The sequence below is a fragment of the Microcaecilia unicolor genome, chromosome 2, assembly GCF_901765095.1.
Source record: "Microcaecilia unicolor chromosome 2, aMicUni1.1, whole genome shotgun sequence".
Lineage (NCBI taxonomy): Eukaryota > Metazoa > Chordata > Amphibia > Gymnophiona > Siphonopidae > Microcaecilia > Microcaecilia unicolor.
The window spans coordinates 539,734,595-539,757,220 of record NC_044032.1 but is presented as its reverse complement, the minus strand read 5'-3'; the positions used below and the strand labels follow the sequence as shown (position 1 = coordinate 539,757,220).

Below are 22,626 nucleotides of genomic sequence, written 5' to 3'. Positions count from 1 at the left end.
CAAGTCCTCCTGGTGCAAAAGCTTCTCCTCCGCGTGCTGAGTACGGTTACCATGGGTTGTCAGGTTTTCTTTTAGTTCATCAATGAAAGCGTGGAGGGTCGATAACTTGTCATCCAACACAGCCGCCACATGCTTCATAATTTCTTTAATTGCTGCCTCCTGCAGCGTGATCACTGGCGGGTTTTGCTGCGTATGGTCTCCCGCTTGTGCCTGCTCAGTCGCCATTTTGGCTGCTGGTTGTTTGCCGCGGTTCCTCTGCACTCGCGGGGTCTTCGCCAGCATGCCCAGCCACTACATTTCGTGGCAATGCCGCAACCCTCCAAACAACTCCGGTGATGTTCCCCAGCACGTTCAGGTATTTGTTAGGATACAAATCAGGGTAAATAGCTGAAATATAACTGCATTTGTGGCTGAAAATGGGGAGAGGAGCAGAGAGACGTCTGTTCACGATCCAGCCATCACGTGACCCCTCCATGTCCTCTAGTTCTACCACCTTCCCTTCTCCAGAGAAGTTTCGTTTGCGGATTAATACCTTTCAAATATTTGAACACGGGGAGGAATACCAGAGGAAACTGAAAGAAGCCAAGAGAGAGGTACGTCTGGCGAAAGCGGAAGAACAAATGGCTAGAAAGGTAAGGATGGGTGACAAAAATTTCTTCAGGTATATTAGTGAAAGGAGAATGACTAAAAAGGGAATTGTGACACTAAAAGATACTGCAAACCGCTATGTAGATAATGATGAAGAAAAGGCAAATTTGCTAAATAGATACTTTTGTTCTGTTTTTACTGAAGAAAATCCGGGAGAAGGACCACGATGGACTGGCAAAAGTTCATTTGAGAATGGAGTGGATATAGCACCGTTCACGGAAGAGTGTGTGTATCAACAACTAGAAAAACTAAAGGTGGACAAAGCCATGGGACCGGATGGGATCCACCCCAGGATATTGAGGGAGCTCAGAGAGGTTCTGGCGGGTCCTCTTAAAGATTTGTTTAATAAATGCTTAGAAATGGGAGAGGTTCCGAGGGATTGGAGAACGGCGGAGGTGGTCCCTCTTCACAAAAGTGGTGATAGGGAAGAAACTGGAAACTACAGGCCGGTAAGCCTCACTTCGATTATTGGAAAAGTAATGGAAGCGATGCTGAAGGAAAGGATAGTGAATTTCCTGGAAGAAAATGAGTTGCAAGATCCGAGACAATATGGTTTTACCAAAGGGAAATAGTGCCAAACGAATCTCATTGAATTCTTTGATTGGGTGACCGGAGAATTGAACCGTGGACGTGCTATAGACATAATTACTTAGATTTCAGCAAGGCTTTTGACACGGTTCCCCACAGGAGGCTCTTACATAAACTGGATGGGCTGAAGATAGGACCCAAATTGGTGAACTGCATTAGGAACTGGTTGACGGACAGGCGCCAGAGGGTGGTGGTGAATGGAGTTCGCTCGGAGGAGGGAAAGGTGAGTAGTGGAGTGCCTCAGGGATCGGTTCTGGGGCCGATTCTGTTTAATATATTTGTGAGTGACATTGCTGAAGGGTTAGAAGGTAAAGTTTGCCTATTTGCGGATGGTACTAAGATTTGTAACAGAGTGGACACCCCAGAGGGAGTGGAAAACATGAAAAAGGATCTGAAAAAGCTAGAAGAATGGTCTAAGGTTTGGCAATTAAAATTCAATGCGAAGAAATGCAAAGTGATGCACTTAGGGAGTAGAAATCCAAGAGAGGCGTATGTGTTAGGCGGTGAGAGTCTGCTAGGTACGGATCGGGTGATAGTATCTGAGGATCTGAAGGCGATGAAACAGTGTGACAAGGCGGTGGCCGTAGCTAGAAGGTTACTAGGCTGTATAGAGAGAGGTGTGACCAGCAGAAGAAAAGAGGTGTTGATACCCCTGTACAAGTCGTTGGTGAGGCCCCACCTGGAGTATTGTGTTCAGTTTTGGAGGCCGTATCTTGCTAAGGATATAAAAAGAATTGAAGCGGTGCAAAGAAAAGCTACGAGGATGGTATGGGATTTGCGTTACAAGACGTATGAGGAGAGACTTGCGGACCTGAACATGTATACCCTGGAGGAAAGGAGGAACAGGGATGATATGATACAGACGTTCAAATATTTGAAAGGTATTAATCCGCAAACGAACCTTTTCCGGAGATGGGAAGGCGGTAGAACGAGAGGACATGAAATGAGGTTGAAGGGGGGCAGCCTCAGGAAAGATGTCAGGAAGTATTTTTTCACGGAGAGGGTGGTGGATGCTTGGAATGCCCTCCCGCGGGAGGTGGTGGAGATGAAAACGGTAACGGAATTCAAACATGCGTGGGATAAACATAAAGGAATCCTGTGCAGAAGGAAGGGATCCTCAGGAGCTTAGCCTAGAATGGGTGGCAGAGCTGGTGGTTGGGAGGCGGGGCTAGTGCTGGGCAGACTTATATGGTCTGTGCCGGGGCTGGTGGTTGGGCGGCGGGGATAGTGCTGGGCAGACTTATACGGTCTGTGCCAGAGCTGGTGGTTGGGAGGCGGGGTTGGTGGTTGGGAGGCGGGGATAGGGCTGGCCAGACTTATACGGTCTGTGCACTGAAGAGGACAGTACAAATAAAAAAGTAGCACATATGAATTTATCTTCTTGGGCAGACTGGATGGACCGTGCAGGTCTTTTTCTGCCGTCATCTACTATGTTACTATGTCACCTCTGTTTCTCCTTTCCTCCAAGGTATACATGTTCAGGTCAGCAAGTCTGTCCTCGTATGGATTGCAACGCAAATCCCATACCATTTTTGTAGCTTTTCTTTGCACCTCTTCCAGTCTTTTTACATCTTTAGCAAGATACAGCCTCCAAAACTGAACACAATACTCCAAGTGGGGCCTCACCAATGACTTGTAGAGGGGCATCAACACCTCCTTTCTTCTGCTGGTTATGCACCTCTCTATGCAGCCTAGCATCCTTCTGGCCATGGCTGTCGCCTTGTCACATTGTATCTTCACCTTCATATCCTCCAACACCAACACCCCAAGGTGTCCTGAGTTGAGCTTACTAATATCTCCCCTCCTATTCGGTAACTCTCTTTTGGGTTTCTACACCCCAAATGCATCACTGTACACTTCTTGGCATTAAATTTTAACTTAATGAATTTTAACAATTACACCAGTCTTTGCTTCACTGTAAGTAATTATGTTATTATTACTTATTTGTATATATCATTTTTTAATTTTTTAAATATGCAGTGCTCAGTTTTTGCTGTTGTGCCAAATAACCATATGATAAGGTGTCAGCCAGCAACGCTCAACCATCACAGCACTGTTCCTCCCTGCCTGCCTTTCATATTCAAACACCTTTTCTTAATAGTGTGAGAATAGATTCACTTATCTTAGCAGGCGTATAGACTTTCAATGATGGGTCATATTGTGTTGCTGTTGATCAACCTTCACCCTAGTGCTGATGTAAACTGTGATTAAAATCGATAATCCATCGATTATGGGGTGGATCCTAAGGCTTAACGCTGGACCAGAATACCCAGTAAAGGAAAACTGGCCTAGTGGTTAGGGTGGTGGACTTTGGTCCTGGGGAACTGAGGAACTGAGTTCGATTCCCACTTCAGGCACAGGCAGCTCCTTGTGACTCTGGGCAAGTCACTTAACTCTCCATTGCCCCATGGAGCCGCATTGAGCCTGCCATGAGTGGGAAAGCGCGGGGTACAAATGTAACAAAAAAAAAAAAAAATGCCTCCAGCGCCATTCAGACTCTAAGTCCTGAGCTTCTGTGACTGGTGATGGACTGCTGAGGTACCTGAATCTTCATCAGTGGTCTGCTTAGCCACTTAGTTTTCCGTTCATGGAACGGAGAACTTAGATCTCTCCGTGTGTATGTTTGAGAGAGTGTGTGTGAGATTGACTGTGTGAGAGAGAGGGAATGAGAATCAGAGTGTGTGCCAGGGGCCCATCACTCCCTCCTGCCTCCCTCCCTCCGAGTTCCAGGGTGATCCCCTCCCTCCCTCAGAGTCCCAGGGTCGTCCCCCCTCCCAGTCCCAGGGTCCGTCCGAGTTTCAGGGTCCCCCCACCCTCCGTCCCTCAGAGTCCCCACCCTCCCATTTCCAGGGCCACCTTCCCTCCCAGTTGAAAAAGCTGTAGACTTGTTTCTGATGGAGCAACAATTTAAAAACTGCTAGGTTTGTTTGGTTTAGAGTGTATGGCAATGACTGCAGGGTGGGTGAGTAAAGGCAAGCTCCTAAGAGTCTGGGAGGAGTTAATTGCTTTACTTGCAAGAAGCTGTGCCCCCCCAGCTGACCTTGTTAATCACCCAGGGCAACCACTCCAGGTTCCTGAGAAAACAATTATCTCCCTTTCCTTTGTGTACTTGTTAAACTGGATATCTATGCCACCTCAAGTTTCCGGCTGGAGGCTTCAATTAGAACGTTGGAGGTGCCTTTTATATAGAGAGATTTGCAATTGCTTGTTAACATGGAGAAATATCTAGCCAGGACCTTAGTCCCTGCTGGATTATCCTCACCTAAGATTCAGAATGAATACATTTTTATATTCTCGCCCAAAGATGAGGTAATGAATCCATTGTCATTCAGGGGTACAAAGATAAACATAGGAGGATCTCAGACCAAAGGCCCATTAAGCTGTTTCCACCGTGGCCAATCCAGGTTACAAATATTTGGCAGAATCCCAAAAAGTAGCTAAATTCCATGCAACTTACCTCCTGGGATAAACAGTGACTTTCCCCAGGTCTACCTTAAATCTATTTACTTTTTCTCTATGAACTTGTCCAAACCTTTTTTTTTTTTTTTTTTAATAAGCTATGCAAACTGGTTTTACCACATCTTTGACAACAAGTTCCAAATCTTAACTATACATCGAGTGAAAAAATATTTCACCTCTTTTACTTGTACTGCTTTGTAACGTCGTGGCATGTCGCCATGTTTTTGTATTTTTGAAAGCATAAACAATCAGTTTACTTTTATCCATTCCACTTCACTCAGGATTTATAGACCTCCATCATATCGCTTATCAGCAGGCCCTCAGCATGGATGACAACATTGATGAAGCTCTGCATGGAATTGTGTTGTAGCTTTTGAGTTAACTCATGACATATGTGCACAACTTGCTGCTTACTAATGTTGCATGGGACCACCTCAGTCTCTTTACTTTATTTATAATTTCTTATATACTGCCTGTAAGCCCGAAGGGTATCAAAAAGGTGTACATTCAGATACTGTTGGTAATTTTATGTTCTGGAAGACTTCAAATCTAAGTTTATACCTGAGGCAATGGAGAGTGACTTGCTGAAGATTGCAAGGAACTGCGGTGGGATTTGAACCGGGCTCTTCTGGCTCCCAGTCTTCTGCTCTAATCATTAGACGACTACTCCACTGTTTAGATGTGTGTCACAAAGCTCGTCGTCACGAATCTCATCTTGCAATCATTTTTCTTTTCAGCCTGGCACTATTGTGGGGTCCCAATTTCCAGTAGTGCCTTTTCAGATGTTTCCTTTATTATTTTGTGCTTGCCTATTGTACGCTTCGATAGAAACAGAGAAAAATGAAGGCAGATAGACCATATGGCCTATCCAGTCTGTCCATCCATGCCATCTTGTATCCCGTCTTCTCTCCTAGATATTCTTGAATTTAGTTAGTTTCCATGGCCGCCATCTCCACCAGCAAGCTATTCCACAAATTCACCACCTTTTCTCAGGTTATTTCTGAGTCTGTCCCCTTTCACCTTCATCCTATGCCCCCTTATTACAGAGCTTTTCTAACGTTAGCCGTTTCAAAGACATTTTTATCAATACAAACAAAGCAAGATAACGACATATTCCATATCATCAAGCTGATCAATCCATAGACTGGTGGGTTGTGTCCATCTACCAGCAGGTGGAGATAGAGAGCAAACTTTTGCCTCCCTATATGTGGTCATGTGCTGCCGGAAACTCCCCAGCAGTGTTGCCAGGTGGGCGGTTTTACCGCCCAATTGGGCGGTTTTCCGCGACCCGCCGCGGGAAATTTTTGCCCGCGGCGGGTTGCGGTTTTTTGGGCGGTTTTTTAAGCTTCCGGGCGGCTTTTTGGGCGGCTTTTTGATTTTTTTTTCGGCCGCGGGGGGCGGGGTTAGTGACGTTTTTGGGCGGGGTTAGTGACGTTTTGGGCGGGGCCGATGACGTGGGAGGCGGGGCCGATGACGGGGAGGCGGGGCTGATGACGGGGAGGCGGGCCCGATGACGTGGGAGGCGGGGCTGATGACGGGGAGGCGGGCCCGATGACGTGGGAGGCGGGGCCGGTGACGGCGGGGGCGGGGCCGGTGACGCGGGGGTGGGGGTGTCAGGGGCGGGGTTTGTGTTTGGGCGGGTTTTGGGCTGGTTTCTGGCCCGGATTGGGCTGGAAAAAAAAATTCTACCTGGCAACCCTGCTCCCCAGTATGTTCTCTATCTCAGCAGGTGGTGGTCACACACAGCAGCAGCTCTGGCTAGGCCTCCAAGCCTAATTTTTAGGTTTTGTTGAGTGCCTGGGGTTGAGGGCTCTTTTGAGCAAGTGCAAACCTGGTGGTGCCAGGTCCCTCCTTTTCTCCCCCCTCCCGCTGGCTCCGTTTAAAAAAAAAAAAAAAAAAAAAATTTTTAAACGTCCTTAAAGGCGTTTATTTCGACGTTTATTTAAACGTTCATTGCAGCTACTCACTGGGACACCAGTTCGTTACAGCTCGGAGCGGACAGCAGGTAATTTTTACCTTTTTATAGCGGGCAGGGGGTTCCCCGATTCTTCTCCTCGTGGCATATGGCGTCGGAGGGCGAGGGCGCAAAGGGTCGCTCCCCGGATCGCTTGAGCGCTTCTAGAGGGGATGCGGGGGTCTTACAGCCTGATTCGCCCTTGTTGGGTGACAGTTTCGTGACCGATGAATGTCCCGGTCCTTCCTCCGGCGTGGCGGTTTTTCCCGCCATAAACGCCCATCCCCCGCTCCTCGCCTCCGCCATCTTGGCCGGCCACGCGGCTCGGACGGCTTCTTCGTGGGCCGCCCTTGAGATTGGAGACATTAATGCCATGAACGCCCTTAATTTGGGCGACGGCACAAAAGCGGCTACAGTTAAGTGAGTACTGCTTCGGTACATCCCACCAGTCTATGGATTGATCAGCTTGATGATATGGAAGGTAAAATTATGTATAATCATACCTGATAATTTTCTTTCCATTAATCATAGCTGATCAATCCATAGCCCCGCCCAGATATCTGTATGGTTTCTATTCTGGTTGCATTTCAGGTTCAAGTTTAGTCTTCAGTTACTTCAGGAAGACTTCGGGTTCAAGTTTTTTCACTTGGATTCTTCAAGAGTTGAGACGAGTTTGTGTTACAGTGAGCTGCTGCATTCCTCTCCCCTCCGTTTCACGGGGCTGGATTGAGACATAAATTCTGCCGGCACTCCCTCCCGCTTCGTGCGGTTGTAGGGCAGTTTTGTACCCCTCCCGCTTCGGCGGTGCTAGGGTCAGTCAGCTCCTCCCGCGGTTGCGGTTGCAGGATAAGCCAGATCCCCCCCGCATCGGCGGGTGTGGTGTCCCTCCCCCGCTCCACGGGGATGAGCTGGACGGATTCCCCTCCCCCACTTGTGTGGGGATGAGCTGGGTTAATTCCCCTCCCCCGTTTCGGCGGTGGTGAGCTGGGCAGAGTGTCCCTTTGTGGGTGTAATTCTCTAAGTGCTGAGTCCTGCAGATGGAGCTTTGATATCGACATACTGAGGAGTTTCCGGCAGCACATGACCACATATAGGGAGGCAAAAGTTTGCTCTCTATCTCCACCTGCTGGTAGATGGACACAACCCACCAGTCTATGGATTGATCAGCTATGATTAATGGAAAGAAAATTATCAGGTATGATTATACATAATTTTACCTTTGTGGCTTCCCCTTGTCTGTCTCAATAACAGACTATAGACTTTTCCTCCAGAAACTTGTCCAAACAATTTTTTAAACTCAGATTTGCTAACCACTGTTACCACATCTTCTGGCAACGAGTTCCTGAGCTTTTAACTATTCGTTGAGTGCGTACTGGGCATAAGATTTCCGCATACAGTATTGTCTACAATGACACCTAGAACATTTTCTTGGGCGCTGACTCCCAAGGCAACCCTAGCATCAGGTAAATATGATTTGAATTGTTTTTCACTATGTGCATCACTTTGCCCTTGTCTGTATTAAATTTCATCTGCCATTTGGATGCCTAGTCTTCCAATTTCTTAAGGTTGTCCTGCAATTTTTCACAGTCCACTTTGAATTATTATTTATTTTTTATTTTTGTTACATTTGTACCCCGCGCTTTCCCACTCATGGCAGGCTCAATGCGGCAGGCAATGGAGGGTTAAGTGACTTGCCCAGAGTCACAAGGAGCTGCCTGTGCCGGGAATCAAACTCAGTTCCTCAGTTCCCCAGGACCAAAGTCCACCACCCTAACCACTAGGCCATTATGTGCCATTTGCAATTTTAATCATCTCATTTGTCGTTCCAATTTCCAGATCATTTATAAATATGTTAAATAGCACCAGTCCCAGTACAGATGCCTGTGATGCGCCTCTATTCACCCTCCTCCATTGAGAAAAATAGCTATTTAACCCTACTTTGTTTTTTATCCAATAATCTGTTCCTAATCCACAACAGAGCATTGCCTCCTATCCCATGACTTTTACATTTTTTTCAGGAGTCTCTCATGAGGAACTTTGCCACAAGCTTTCTGAAAATCTAGATACACTACATCAACTGGCTTACCTTTATCTACATGTTTATTCACACCTTTAAAGAAATGAAGCAGATTGTTGATGCTAGACTTACCTTGGCTAATTCCATGCTGACTCAGTCCCATTAAACTGTGTTTCTCTATGTGTTCTATAATTTTATTCTTTATAAAAGTATTTAGCGCGGCACTGACATCAGGCTTGCTGGTCTGAAATTTCTTGATTCACCTTTGGAACCCCTTTTAAAATCGGCATTACATTTGGCCACCCTCCAATCTTCAGGTACTACTGACAATTTTAATGACAGGTTACATATCACTAACAGCAGATCAACAGTTTCATATTTTTGTTCTTTCAGTACCCTAGGGTACGTGCCATCCGATCCAGATTTTACTGCTCTTTAATTTGTCAATTTGTCTCAGTACTTCTTCCAGGTTCAGTGACATTTCTTTCAGTTCTTCTGCATCATCCTTTAAAACTGTTTCTGGTATAGGTAGATCTTTTACATCTTCTGCCGTAAAGATCAAAGTAAATCATTCATTCTCTCTGTTATGGCCTTGTCCTCTGTAAGCGCCCCTTTTGCTCCATCATGATCTAATGATCCCAGGGATTCCTTCACAAGCTTTCTGCTTCTGATGTACTTAAAAAAGTTGTTGTCTTGCCTTTGCAGCAAGTTTCTCTCAATATTCTCTTTTATCCTTTTTTTATCAATGCTTTGCATCTAACTTGCCTGTGCTTATGTTGCTGCCAAACATCAACTGGCATGGTTACATAGTGAGATGAGGGAAGCTATTAGAGCTTAAAGAAAATCCTTCTGAAAATGGAAGAAGGATCTGACTGAAAATAATAGGAAACAGCATAAAGAATGACAAGTCAAATGCAAAGCGTTGATAGGAAGTCAAAGATAAACTTTGAAAAGAAGATTGCATTGGAGGCAAAATCATGTGTTATAAAACTTTTTAGGTATGTTAAATGCAAGAAGTCAGTAAAAGAATCATTGGACCACTAGATGACTAGGGATAAAAGGAGCATACAGGGAAGAAAAGGCCATAATGATGAGATTAAATGAATTCTTTGCTTCTGTCTTCACCAAGAAAGATGTGGGAGAGCTACCAGTACCAGAAAGGGTATTCAATGAGTCGCTTGGCCCTTTAGCTGAGCTGTGTGCTGTAATCCACTGCTAAAGAGCACACGGCAATCCACAAGGTCAGATCATTATTTTATTTATTTATTTGGATTTTGCTCACACCTTTTTCAGGTGAGTTACATTCGGGTACACTGGATGTTTCACTGTCCCAGGAGGGCTCACAATCTAAGTTTGTACCTGAGGCAATGGAGGGTTAAGTGATTTGCCCAAGATCACAAGGAGCAGCAGTGGGATTTGAACTGGCCACCTCTGGATTGCAAGACCAGTGCTCTAACCACTAGGCCACTCCTCCACTTTATTGTAATCCCTTTGTGTCAGCTGCTCCTCCAAAGGTAGTTCCCACCACAGCATTTCTCAAGAAGCATAGCAGTTCAACAGCATAGTATTCAAAACAAAAAAAAAACCAAAAGGTTCCAAAATCTCAGCAGTTCATATAAAGCAGTTATGCAAAGCAATTCTTCAAACAAAGTAGCTCAAAAAGTACTCAAACTCCCAGCAGTTCATGTACAGCAGGTATGCAAAGTAATTCTCCAAACACGGTAGCTCCAGAAAGGGTTCAAACCCTCCCCAGCAGTTCATGTCAGCAGTTAGGCAAAACAATTCCCCAAACACAACAGTTCAGAAAGGGTTCAAACTCCCAGCAGGTCATGTATAGCAGTTATGCAAAGTAATTCTCCGAACACGGTAGATCAAAAAGGGTTCATGTAAGCAGTTATGCAAAACAATTCCCCACACACAGCAGTTTAGAAAGGGTTCAAACTCCCAGCAGTTCATGTATAGCAGTTATGCCCAAAACCACCACTCCTCCTTTCTCCCTTTCAAAAGAAATCAACCTAGAGAGAGTGGCAAGGGTCCCTCCCCAACAGGGCCAGCATTACACCCTGACCACCACCCGCATGACCCTTCCGTGGTAAACCTGTTCTCTCAGCTCCCCTCATGGGATAGCCACCTTTTCCCTTCTACCAGGCTCTCCTCCCAAGCAGCCCTCTCCTGTTTCACCTCCTTTCCTTCCAGTTTAGTCAGAGCAGCTATTTCCATTGGCCCCTCTTGCTCTAGTTCCTCCCCCTTTTCTTCCCCTTGCCAGTCCATAGGTTTCTCCCCACACCTATTACTCAGCTGCTCTCCATTTGCTTGATTGGGCAGGTTCAGAACTCCTTCCCTCATCCTGGCTCTCTGGGACAGGTTTTTCCAACTCCCTGCTCCTGACCTGCTCTGGGGGCTGTTGGGGATTGAAGTCCCTGTTTCTACCATGGGACCTACTCAGGGGCTGCCGGGAATTGTAGTCTTTTCCTTTTCTCCAATCCCCCAGGGGAAAAGACTTCTTCCTTTCTCTACCCAGTCTCCCTCCCTCTCGAGCCTCCTCGTTCCTCCATGTGCCTTCATTCTCCCTCTCACCCTCATATTCCTCACAGTATGCATAAACAGTAGGTATTGATCATTGTGCATTTGTCCCATGCTTCAAAAGTGTTATATAGCAGCTTGGGTGATGGGAACTAAGCTTATTATTGTTTCTTTAAATATAAGAGGCATTCACAGTCCAATTAAATGGACAAGGCTGTTGGGGATTTTGAAACAAGAGAAAGCCCAAGTGACATTCTGCAGGAGACTCACTTCTCTCGCATTGAACATGCTAAGCTACGACGGGGCTGACTGGGTCAGGTATTCTCAGCCCCATATACAGTACTGCAAGACGTCAGGAAGTATGTGTGCTGATCTATAAATCTCTACCCTTGGATTTACTGGGGCCTGTAGCAGACTCACAGGGTGATATATTCTGTTGCAGTTCAAATTGGGATGTTCAAAGTTTGCTATGGTAAATGTGTATGGGATCAACAAAAATCAAGATGAGTTTTATACTATTCTTGATGACAAGGTTGCACAATATTCAGCTTTGCCTCTAATTATGGGAGGGAACTGGAACATTTGTATGAATATCCAAAGTAATCATAGTGGGCCCCTAGAGAGGATCTCAAGCTTTGGCTGCAATGATTGGGCATCTTGAGGTAGAGGATGTGTGGCAGGCAAATCATCTCAGTTGCCCAGACTGCACATTCTTCTCATACAGGGACAGTTCATTCAGTCGTCTGGAGTTCTTATGTTCCTTATGCTTTGGGATCTCCCTAGTTGAGCTTGATGTTTTAGTTTCAGTGGTGAAGGGAATGGAATGACTCTTATGAGGAAAGTCTAAACAGGTTAAGACTGTTCAGCTTGGAGAAAAGATGGCTGAGGGAAGGTTTGATCGAGATATATAAAGTCCTGAATGGAGTGGAACAGGTAAATGCAAATCAATTGCTTATCAACCCAAAAAGTAGAAAGACTTGTTCTGGTATATTTTTTTCCATTGCTATTGATGTTGTTCTTGGTTTCTTTATAGTGCGTTGGTGAAGCTCATGAATAAATCAATAGAGGGGACAACTGATGATGAAGAGGAGGGCGTGAGCCCTGACACTGCTATTCGTTCAGGGCTGGAACTGCTGAAGGTATCTTGTTACTGCTAATATAGAGCTTTGTCTTTGCTGTTCAACTTCCAAGAAAGCAGAGGTTACCATTCAGTTTAAGTACAAAGTTGATTTTTCTGTATTGTAGACTTGCTGGCATATTGGTGTTCTTCTCAGTTGCATAGAAACAGAGAAAAATGTAGGCAGATAAAGACCATATGGCCTATCCAGTCTGCCCATCCAAACGGTCTACTCTCCCTATCACTCCATTAGAGATCCTATGTACTTGTCCCAAACTCTCTTGAATTCAGATACTGTTTTCATCTTCACCACTTCCATTGGGAGACCGTTTCATAAATTTACCACCTCTTCCGTGAAGAAATATTTCCCCAGGTTACTTCTTAGCCTATCCCCTTTCAACTTCATCCACTGCCTCCTCATTCCAGAGCTTCCTTTCAAGGAAAGAGACTTTCCTCCTGTGCATTTATGCTGCATAGGTATTTACATGTCTCTGTCATATCTCCCGCTTTTATTCCAAAGAATACATATTGAGATCTTCGTCTGTCCCCATACGCTTTATGACAAAGACCATTTTAGTATCTGCCCTCTGCACTGACTCCATCCGGTTTATATCTTTTTGACGGTACACAGTATTCTAAATGAGGTCTCTCCAGAGACTTATACAGGGGCATAACCACCTCCAGTTTCCTTCCAGCCATTTCTCTCTATGCGTCCAAGCTGTTGCCTTTTCTACCTGTTTGGCCACCTTACGTTTATCACATATGATCACAACCGTCTTGCTTCTCTTTTATGTTTATGTTTATTAAAACTTTCTATAATCCTAGCTGACTGGCAGATCTGTCGCAAAGTTCTCCACCCCCTAAACTGTACCGTTCCCTCAGATTTTTGCAGTCAAAATGCATGACCCTGTGTTTTTTAGCATTAAATCTAAGCTCCCAAATTCCAGACCATTTCTCTAGCTTTGCTAAGTCCTTCTTCATGTTATCCACACCATCAGGTGTGTCTATCCTGTTGCAGATTTTGGTATCATCCACAAAGCAACAAACCTTACCAGACAGCCCTTCAGCAAACCAGCACAAGAGCCGAACCTTGCAGCACACCACTGATAGCATCCTTGTCCTCTATTTACCTTTACCCTCTGTTGCCTTCCGCACAACCAACTCCTAACCCAGTCAGATACTTTAGAGCCCATATCGAGGGCAATCGGTTTATTAGTCGTCTATGGTGAGCAGGCCTGGAAGAGAGAGCAGGGGCGTAGCCACGGGCAGGCCTGGGTGTGCCAAGGCCCAGCCACTTTTGCTTCAGGCCTGCCCACCCTAACCAGCCCCAACCCAACCAGTGGCGTAGCTCTCCCAAGCGAGGCTCCAATCTTTTCCTGCCTCTTCTGCCTGCTCTCCCTGTCCGCGTGGTCTGCTCACTTTTACTGCCCTGAAGCACCGTTCTCCCTCCAGCACCGACGATTCCCATAGCCAGCCTTCTGCCAGCGTGCGTCGACGGGGCCTATCCTTAGGCGCGTCCCGCCTACTTTGCAACTTGCCTGTTTTCCGCAAAGGTGGGACACGTGCCTGAGGAGAGGCCACGCTGGCAGAAGGCTGACTATAGGAATCGCTGGTGGTGGAGGGAGAACGGCGCTTCAGGGCAGTAAAAATGACCAGACGACACGGACAGGGAGAGTGAGCAGAAGACAGGGAGAAATGCAAAACTCAGGAGGGGATGGAGAAGGGAGAAAGCGCTGCCCAAGACCAGAATGGAAGTGAACCTATCTAGTCCACTGTAAGCAAGGTAAGGAAGCCAATTTGTAATCTGTTTCCACTTTCCACCCCTCTCCTCCCCCGCGAAGCTGTCATTTCAGTTCACTCAAAACAAAGCAGAGAAAATTTTGTGCCCACCTACTTTGGGCTCAGGCCCATCCAAAACTGGCTGTCTGGCTACGCCACTGAGAGAGAGGAAGAGACTGGGCACTCAAGTGGGGTAGTGTGGGCAGGGCAGGATAGTACGGGAAGAAGGAAAAGAGAATGGAGAAACTGATTATTGGGAGAGACAAGGACAAAGAAAAGATGCTGTGCAGGGAGGAACATTGGAACAGGAAAAGGAGGAGATGGAGACATAGGGGGCAATGCTGGAAAAGGGAGGAGATGGGGGACACAGGGGGCAATGCTGGAAAAGGGGGAGAGATGGGGGACACAGGGACAATGCTGGAAAAGGGGGAGAGATGGAGGGCACGGGGGTAATGTTGGAAAAGGGGAGAGAGATGGGAGGCAATGAGCAATGCTGGAAAAGAGGAGAGATGGGGAACACAGGAGGCAATGCTGGAAAAGGGAGACACAGGGCAATGCTGGAAAAGGGGAGAGATGAGGGACACGGGACAGTGCTAGAAAAGGGAGGGATGGGGCACATATAGGGCAGGTACTGGAAAAGAGGGGAATGGGGACACAGAGAAGATAGATGCTGGATAAGAGAGCAGATGCTGGAAAAGAGGGGATGGAGATGGGGACATGGGGCAGGTGGTGGAAAAGAGGGGAATGCGATGGGGACATGGGTAGATGCTGGAAAAGAGGGAAGGGAGATGGGGACATGGAATGGATTGGGATGATGGATGCTGGAAAAGAGGAGAGGGAAGTGGGGGCACAAGGGGGCGAATGTTGGAAAATTGGAGGGAGATATAAAGGCACGGGGAGGGTGCTGGAAAAGAGGGGAAGGGAGATGGAGACACAGGGAAGTGAATGCTGGAAAAATGGGGGATGGTGACACGGGGCAGATACTCAACAAAACAAATAGGGGTGTAGAGGGAAGAAGAATGGTGGACATGGAGAGAGAAGAAATTACTACTACTCAACATTTCTAAAAGCGCTACCGGACTTACGCAGCGCTGTACAGTCAAACATGAAGAGAAACAGTCCCTGCTCAAAAGAGCTTACAATCTAAAGGACATAACAACAGAGACAATCAAATTAGAACAGCATAGTACATCTGATTACACAATAGTTCATAGGGACAGACTAATAGATACAAACAGCTAAAGACAATTAAGGTATGCAAATGCATAATACAGACAGATTGGTAGTGGTGTTGAATAGAGGAGTAATGGTTAGTTTAAGTGCCAAAAGCAGAGTTGAAAAGATGGGCTTTGAGCAAGGATTTGAAGATGGGTAGGGATGGGGCCTGACGTATCAGTTCAGGAAGTCTATTCCAGGCAAAAGGTGAAGCGAGGCAGAAAGGGCGGAGTCTGGAGTTAGCGGAGGTGGAGAAGGGAGCAGAAAGGAGGGATCTGTCCAGTGAGCGGAGGTTCCGGGTAGGAATGTAGGGGGAGATGAGGGTGGAGAGTAAGGAGGGGCAGCAGAGTGAGAGCATTTGTAGGTTAGCAGGAGAAGCTTGAATTGTATGCGGTAACAGATCGGAAGCCAGTGAAGTGACTTCAGGAGAGGGCTGATGTGAACATATCGGCTCTGGCGGAAAATAAGACGTGCCGCGGAATTCTAAACAGATTGCAGGGGGGATAGATGGCTAAGTGGGAGGCCAGTAAGGAGCAGGTTGCAGTAATCTAGGCGAAGGGTGTTAAGAGTGTGGATGAGGGTGTGTGTGGTGTGCTCAGAGAGGAAAGGGCGAATTTTGTTGATGTTAAAGAGAAAGAAGCGACAGGTTTTGGCCGTCTGCTGGATATGAGCAGAGAAGGAGAGGGAGGAATCAAAGATGACTCCTAGGTTGCGAGCAGATGAGACAGGGAGGATGAGGGTGCCATCTACTGAAATAGAGAATGGGGGGAGAGGCGAGGTGGGTTTGGGGGGAAAGACAATAAGTTCAGTTTTGGCCATGTTCAGTTTCAGGTGGCGGTGTGACATCCAGGCAGCTATGTTGGTCAAGCAGGCTGAAACTTTGGGTTGGGTTTCAGCAGTAATGTCAGGTGTGGAGAGGTAGAGCTGGGTGTCGTCAGCTCTACCTCTCAAATAGGAGACTTGCAAATGTCAAATAGGAGACTTGCAAAGACAGGAAAAAAACAGAAATGCAGAAGAGAGACACTGGGATCAAAGCGAATGGGAAAAATTAAATGTTCAAACAACAAAGGTAGAAAAAAAGTATTTTGAATTTATCTTGCATTTCAGTTTCTGTTTCTCTTGTTTACTGTATATGCAGAATCTGACGTCTTTTGTTTCGTATTTGTTGAGGGGCTATGTTTTGTGCTTGTGACCAAGGTGTGATATTCTGCTAACATGCAGTGTATGTGTAGAGATCTTGTTGCAGTCCCGTTTATTCCATTTTTCTCACTAGATGATATGTTGGTGTTTTAGGACCCAGTGTAATATTTGCAGTGCTGCCTTTTCACGGATAAATTTGTTACTTTTTGAGTCCTGAGAGTTAGTACTGTAAGGGTATGGTAAGGTTCTGAGTGTATTTTTGCACAAGTTTGTGCATAGTGTTTTGCAGTAGTGTGTTGGACTTAATAAGATAACATCAAAACATTAATATAATTTTAGTTTGTTATAATATCAGATGAGGTTTTAGAACATTTTTCAGGATCTGATGATGTAGGTTGTCTTACAGGCATTCTTTAGTTTGATGAGGTTTAAATTATAAGGTACTTCCTCTTGAAGGGTCTTTAAATAGTTAAATTATTTCCATAGATGTGTATGGGGTTTAGCGTTGCAAAGTGTTTGAAAAGTGACATACTATGATACAGGAATCCACTTTTAGGTTCACATGAATGCAATAAAAATAGCCAGCAGCCCTTCATCATGCCTCATTCCCTTCATCACTGCCAGATTTATACACTGAATACACTAGGGGAAAAAATCTCACTCTTTGGGTGGGCCGCCCTTGGCATTTCTGTCCCGGCATCTTCCCTCCCATCCCTTCCCTTCTGATTCAGCAGCTTACTTACTGTACCCCCACCCGCCTGCTCCACTGCTTCCAGGGGAAAAATAACCGTTTAGTATGTTTAAATCATCTTTATTCACCAAGTTTAAATGCAAACACACATAACAAAGGTCACTAACAATTACACTCCTTAACGATCCTCTACTCCCCCCCCCCCCCTTTCCACCATCAAAACCCTGTAGTGTAAAGATATGGAGTTGCTGTTTAGGCTGCACAATTTGTAGCTCTACTGGTTCCGCTTCTTCTGATGTGGACTTCCGGTGTTTGAGCTGCAGAACCAGCAGAGCTATCAACAGTATGGCATAAACTGCATCTGTGCACCTTTATGTATCTAGGCTGGTAGGGGCCTAAGGAAGCTGTGCCGTTGAACTGAAGGGGGCTGTGGGGATCTATCCATGGAAGTTCTCCCAGGGCCCCATAAATGGTTAAAGTGACCCTGCTTGTGTCAGTGACCCTCCATGCATGTCTGCATACCGGCAGGCCAGGAGGAGATGATGAAGAGGTGACCAACATGCATGGAGGGGGGAATTATGATGAGGTGCCGGCACCGGACCTGCGGGGAGGGAATGAAGAGGTGCCAGACCCATGCAAAGGGGGAGACATTTCTGGACCTTGAGGGAGGGAATTACAGGGAAAACAGAGAGAGGCCTGGAGCAGTGGGGGAGAAGAGAGGGGGGAGATCTTGGATGAGGGAGGAGCAGAGGATAGAGACCTGGAGCAAGGAACAGAAGAGGGGGAGATCTTGGACCAGGGAGGGAGAGCAGAAGAAAGAGAGACCTGGACCAAAGGTATAGGAGTTAAGCAGAGAGTGAGAGAGAGAGAAACAGATAGAACCTGGACAAGGGGAGAGACACTGGACCAATGGAGGTAGGGTATGAGAAATGCCAGGGCAGGGGTTGGAGGTGAAGAAGGAAGGTGGGAGGTGGAGAAATGAACCTTGGGAGAGGGAAGAGAGAGCCAAAGACCTGGAGCAAAGGGGAGGGGGAGAGAACTTGGACCTGGGGAGATGAGCACAGAGGGAAAAGAGAGAGGAGAAACCTGCAGCAAAGTGGAGAGAGTAAAAGAAACTGGACTGAGAGGGAGAGATGCTATACCTAGGAAGGGAGTGAGAGCGAGGGTAAAGGGTTATGGATTTGATAGCCTTCCTGTGGTACAACCAGATCAGTTTGGGAAGGGAGGCAGAGGAGGGAGATGCTGGCCCCAGGGTGGGGGTGCAAGAGAAAGGGAAGTGAGGGAGAGGAGCAGGGACATAGAGGCAAGGTGTAGGGCAGGGCAGATAGGAACACAGAATGACAGTGAACATGGATAGAGAAGAAACAACAAATAAGCTGGAGACCCTGGAAGGAGCAGAAAATGGATGGGACATGGAGGGTGGGGGAGAAGGGAATAAAGTAGAAGATGAAGGAGCTGAAGATAGCAGAAGGTGGATGATACTAGGGAGAGAAAAACTCTTTTATCTGCTCTGCTAATATTGTAATCTGCTTGCTGTGTTCTAACTGGTTTATTGATATCTGTTAACCTGAGAACTAGATGTAAAAACTGCCAGAAAGTATTAGATCTCTTTTCCTTCCTAAAAGTGTGCTGAGCCCTTCCCCTCCCCTACCTGTGTTTTTTTTTTTTTTTGTAAGACAAATTATATGCTTAGGTGTGGCTAAAGCTTCTGTTGGGTGAGCTGCAGGCAACCCCATTTTCGAGGTCTGACTCCTGCCTGAAGGAAACTCACAGATAAGACTTGTTCTGGCTCTGTTTCTGGCTATCCCTACCTTAGAGCTGTGGTTTTGGACAATTCTGGTGCATTTCTTAACCTTGTCTTCCCCTAATCCCAACCAGCGGTGTAGATAAGGAGCTTAATACAGTTCTAGAGATAGGTTTTACAGCAAATACATTCCACAGGTTTTAGGTTTAAGCCCATCCACCCCAAGACTGACACTTCCTATATAGCTTTCCTAAATACACTACGTACAGTGGGGGAAATAAGTATTTGATCCCTTGCTGATTTTGTAAGTTTGCCCACTGACAAAGACATGAGCAGCCCATAATTGAAGGGTAGGTTATTGGTAACAGTGAGAGATAGCACATCACAAATTAAATCCGGAAAATCACATTGTGGAAAGTATATGAATTTATTTGCATTCTGCAGAGGGAAATAAGTATTTAATCCCTCTGGCAAACAAGACCTAATACTTGGTGGCAAAACCCTTGTTGGCAAGCACAGCGGTCAGACGTCTTCTGTAGTTGATGATGAGGTTTGCACACATGTCAGGAGGAATTTTGGTCCACTCCTCTTTGCAGATCATCTCTAAATCATTAAGAGTTCTGGGCTGTCGCTTGGCAACTCGCATCTTCAGCTCCCTCCATAAGTTTTCAATGGGATTAAGGTCTGGTGACTGGCTAGGCCACTCCATGACCCTAATGTGCTTCTTCCTGAGCCACTCCTTTGTTGCCTTGGCTGTATGTTTTGGGTCATTGTCGTGCTGGAAGACCCAGCCACGACCCATTTTTAAGGCCCTGGCGGAGGGAAGGAGGTTGTCACTCAGAATTGTACGGTACATGGCCCCATCCATTCTCCCATTGATGCGGTGAAGTAGTCCTGTGCCCTTATCAGAGAAACACCCCCAAAACATAACATTTCTCCGAGGACAAGCAGGCTGCTTGTTCTCACTGATGGGTGACGTCCTCGGCAGCCCCCTCCATCGGAAAGTTTACTAGCAAAGGCCTTTGCTAGTCCTCGCGCGCCCATGCGCACCGCGCATGCGCGGCCGTCTTCCCGCCCGAAACCGGCTCGAGCCGGCCAGTCTTCTTTCGTCCGCGCTCGGTACGGTCGTGTTACGCCGTTCGTGCCCCAGAGAGTCGACCTCGCGCGTCCTTTTCGACGTGTTTTTTCCTTGTTTTTCGTTGAAAAAGTTAGGGAAGCGCTCCGGAAGTGTTCCGGAAGACCCTTTCGGGTTTTCTGCCCTTCCCGTAATTTTCACAGCTTTTGCCCCGTAAGTTTTCTTTCGTTGTCGGGGTAGGCCTAGTTTGGCCTCGGTCGAGATTTTTCTCCCTTTAAATTTTGGTGCTTCAATTTTCGCCATTTCGGCCTTTGATTTCGCCGGCGTGATTTTTCCGCCCATGACATCGAAGCCTTCCAGCGGCTTCAAGAAGTGCACCCAGTGCGCCCGGGTAATCTCGCTCACTGATAGGCACTCTGCGTGTCTTCAGTGTCTAGGGGCCCAGCACCGCCCTCAGAACTGCAGTCTGTGTTCCCTGTTACAAAGGCGGACTCAGGTAGCGAGATTAGCCCAGTGGAACGTTTTGTTCTCGGGCTCTTCGTCGGCATCGGCACCGGAGGCATCGAGTGCATCGACGTCGTCAGCGTCCGGACCATCTTCCTTGGCTGCCGCTCCATCGACTGCATCGAGGCATAGGACCTCTGCATCGGCGCCGAGGCATCGGGCGACTGCATCGACGTCGGTGGTACCGAGACTTCGTCTGCTGATGTCGTCGGACGGAGGTGCATCGTCAGGAGTGCAGGTGAGGGCTGTCCATTCTCCTGCTGGTGGCGGTGAGCCTTCGGGTGGGTCTCCTCCTACCCTGAGGGCTCCTGCGGTACAGCCCCCCCGGGATCGACCCTCTTCGGTCTCGGCCCCGAGGAAGCGACGAATGGATTCTACGTCCTCCTCGTCGGTGCCGGGGAGCTCCGGTGACATGCTTCGGAAGAAGTCGAAGAAGCATCGACACCGGTCTCCTCCCCGTGTCGGCACCGAGAGCTCTGGGTCGCCGAGGGAGTCGGCACCCAGCAGGCATCGGCACCGAGAGGACCGCTCACCCTCTGTTCAGGAGGTGTCGATGCGCTCCACTCTGGACAGCCCGGAACAGCCTCCTCGCCCGGAACAGGTTCTGACGTCGACGCCTGCATCGACCTCTCAGCCTTTTTCTGCAGCCACTCTGAATGAGAGCCTCCGGGCCGTTCTCCCAGAGATTCTGGGAGAGCTGTTGTGCCCTACCCCTCCGGTACCGGCGGTGCTTGCGCCTCCGGTACCGTCGAGCGTGGCGCCGGCTGGTCCAACACCCAGGTTGAGGTCCCCGACGTCGGTACTGCGTGCGGTGCCGACCGCGGCCACCTCCCAGGAAGGCTCCCCGACTACGTCGGCGGAGGGAGCTTCGCCGATGCGGGCGAGGGAGTCTACCTCTCGACGCCCCCATCGTGGACGTGGCTCCACGGAGTCGAGCCGGGCGAGGTTGCAGACACAGGTCCGTGAACTTGTGTCTGACACCGAGGGTGAGGCCTCGTGGGAGGACGAAGAAGACCCCAGATATTTCTCTGACGAGGAGTCTGGGGGTCTTCCTTCTGATCCCACTCCCTCTCCTGAAAGGCAGCTTTCTCCTCCTGAGAGTCTGTCTTTCGCTTCCTTTGTCCGGGAGATGTCTACGGCCATCCCCTTCCCGGTGGTTGTGGAGGACGAGCCCAGGGCTGAAATGTGTGAGCTCCTGGACTATCCTTCTCCACCTAAGGAAGCGTCCACTGTTCCCTTGCACCATGTCCTGAAAAAGACATTGCTTGCGAACTGGACCAAGCCATTAAGTAATCCCCACATTCCCAAGAAGATCGAGTCCCAGTACCGGATCCATGGGGACCCAGAGCTGATGCGCACTCAGTTGCCTCATGACTCTGGAGTTGTGGATTTGGCCCTAAAGAAGGCTAAGAGTTCTAGGGAGCATGCTTCGGCGCCCCCGGGCAAAGACCCTAGAACCTTAGACTCCTTTGGGAGGAAGGCCTACCATTCTTCTATGCTCGTGGCCAAGATCCAGTCCTACCAGCTCTGCACGAGCATACACATGCGGAACAATGTGCGGCAGTTGGCGGGCTTGGTTGATGCTCTTCCCCCTGAGCAAGCCAAGCCTTTTCAGGAGGTGGTCAGGCAGCTGAAGGCGTGCAGAAAATTCCTGGCCAGAGGAGTTTATGACACTTTTGATGTTGCGTCCAGGGCCGCTGCTCAAGGTGTGGTGATGCGCAGGCTCTCATGGCTGCGTGCCGCCGACCTGGAGAATAGAATCCAGCAGCGGATTGCGGACTCGCCTTGCCGTGCGGACACCATTTTTGGGGAAAAAGTCGAGCAGGTGGTAGAGTCTCTCCACCAGCGGGACACCGCATTCGACAAGTTCTCTTGCCGGCAGCCTTCAGCATCTACCTCTACAGGTAGAAGATTTTTCGGGGGAAGGAAGACTGGTCCCTATGCTTCTGGTAAGCGTAGGTACAATCCTCCTTCCCGACAGCCTGCGGCCCAGGCTAAGCCCCAGCGCGCTCGCTCTCGTCAGCAGCGTGCGCCTCAGCAAGGCCCCGCGGCTCCCCAGCAAAAGCAAGGGGCGAGCTTTTGACTGGCTCCAGCAGGGCATAGCCGACATCCAAGTGTCAGTGCCGGGCGACCTGCTGGTCGGGGGGAGGTTGATAGCTTTTCACCAAAGGT

The 22,626-nt window shown here is 47.9% G+C and overlaps 1 protein-coding gene across 1 annotated transcript in view; it reads left to right on the top strand.

Annotated features, from left to right (window-relative positions):
* PDS5A (PDS5 cohesin associated factor A) overlaps window positions 1–22,626 on the top strand; it is a 644,759-nt gene that overhangs the window by 457,599 nt on the left and 164,534 nt on the right. Inside the window, exon 18 of the mRNA XM_030191317.1 lies at window positions 12,223–12,328. Coding sequence (XP_030047177.1) covers window positions 12,223–12,328 — 106 coding nt within the window. The remainder of the gene's footprint in view (window positions 1–12,222; window positions 12,329–22,626) is intronic.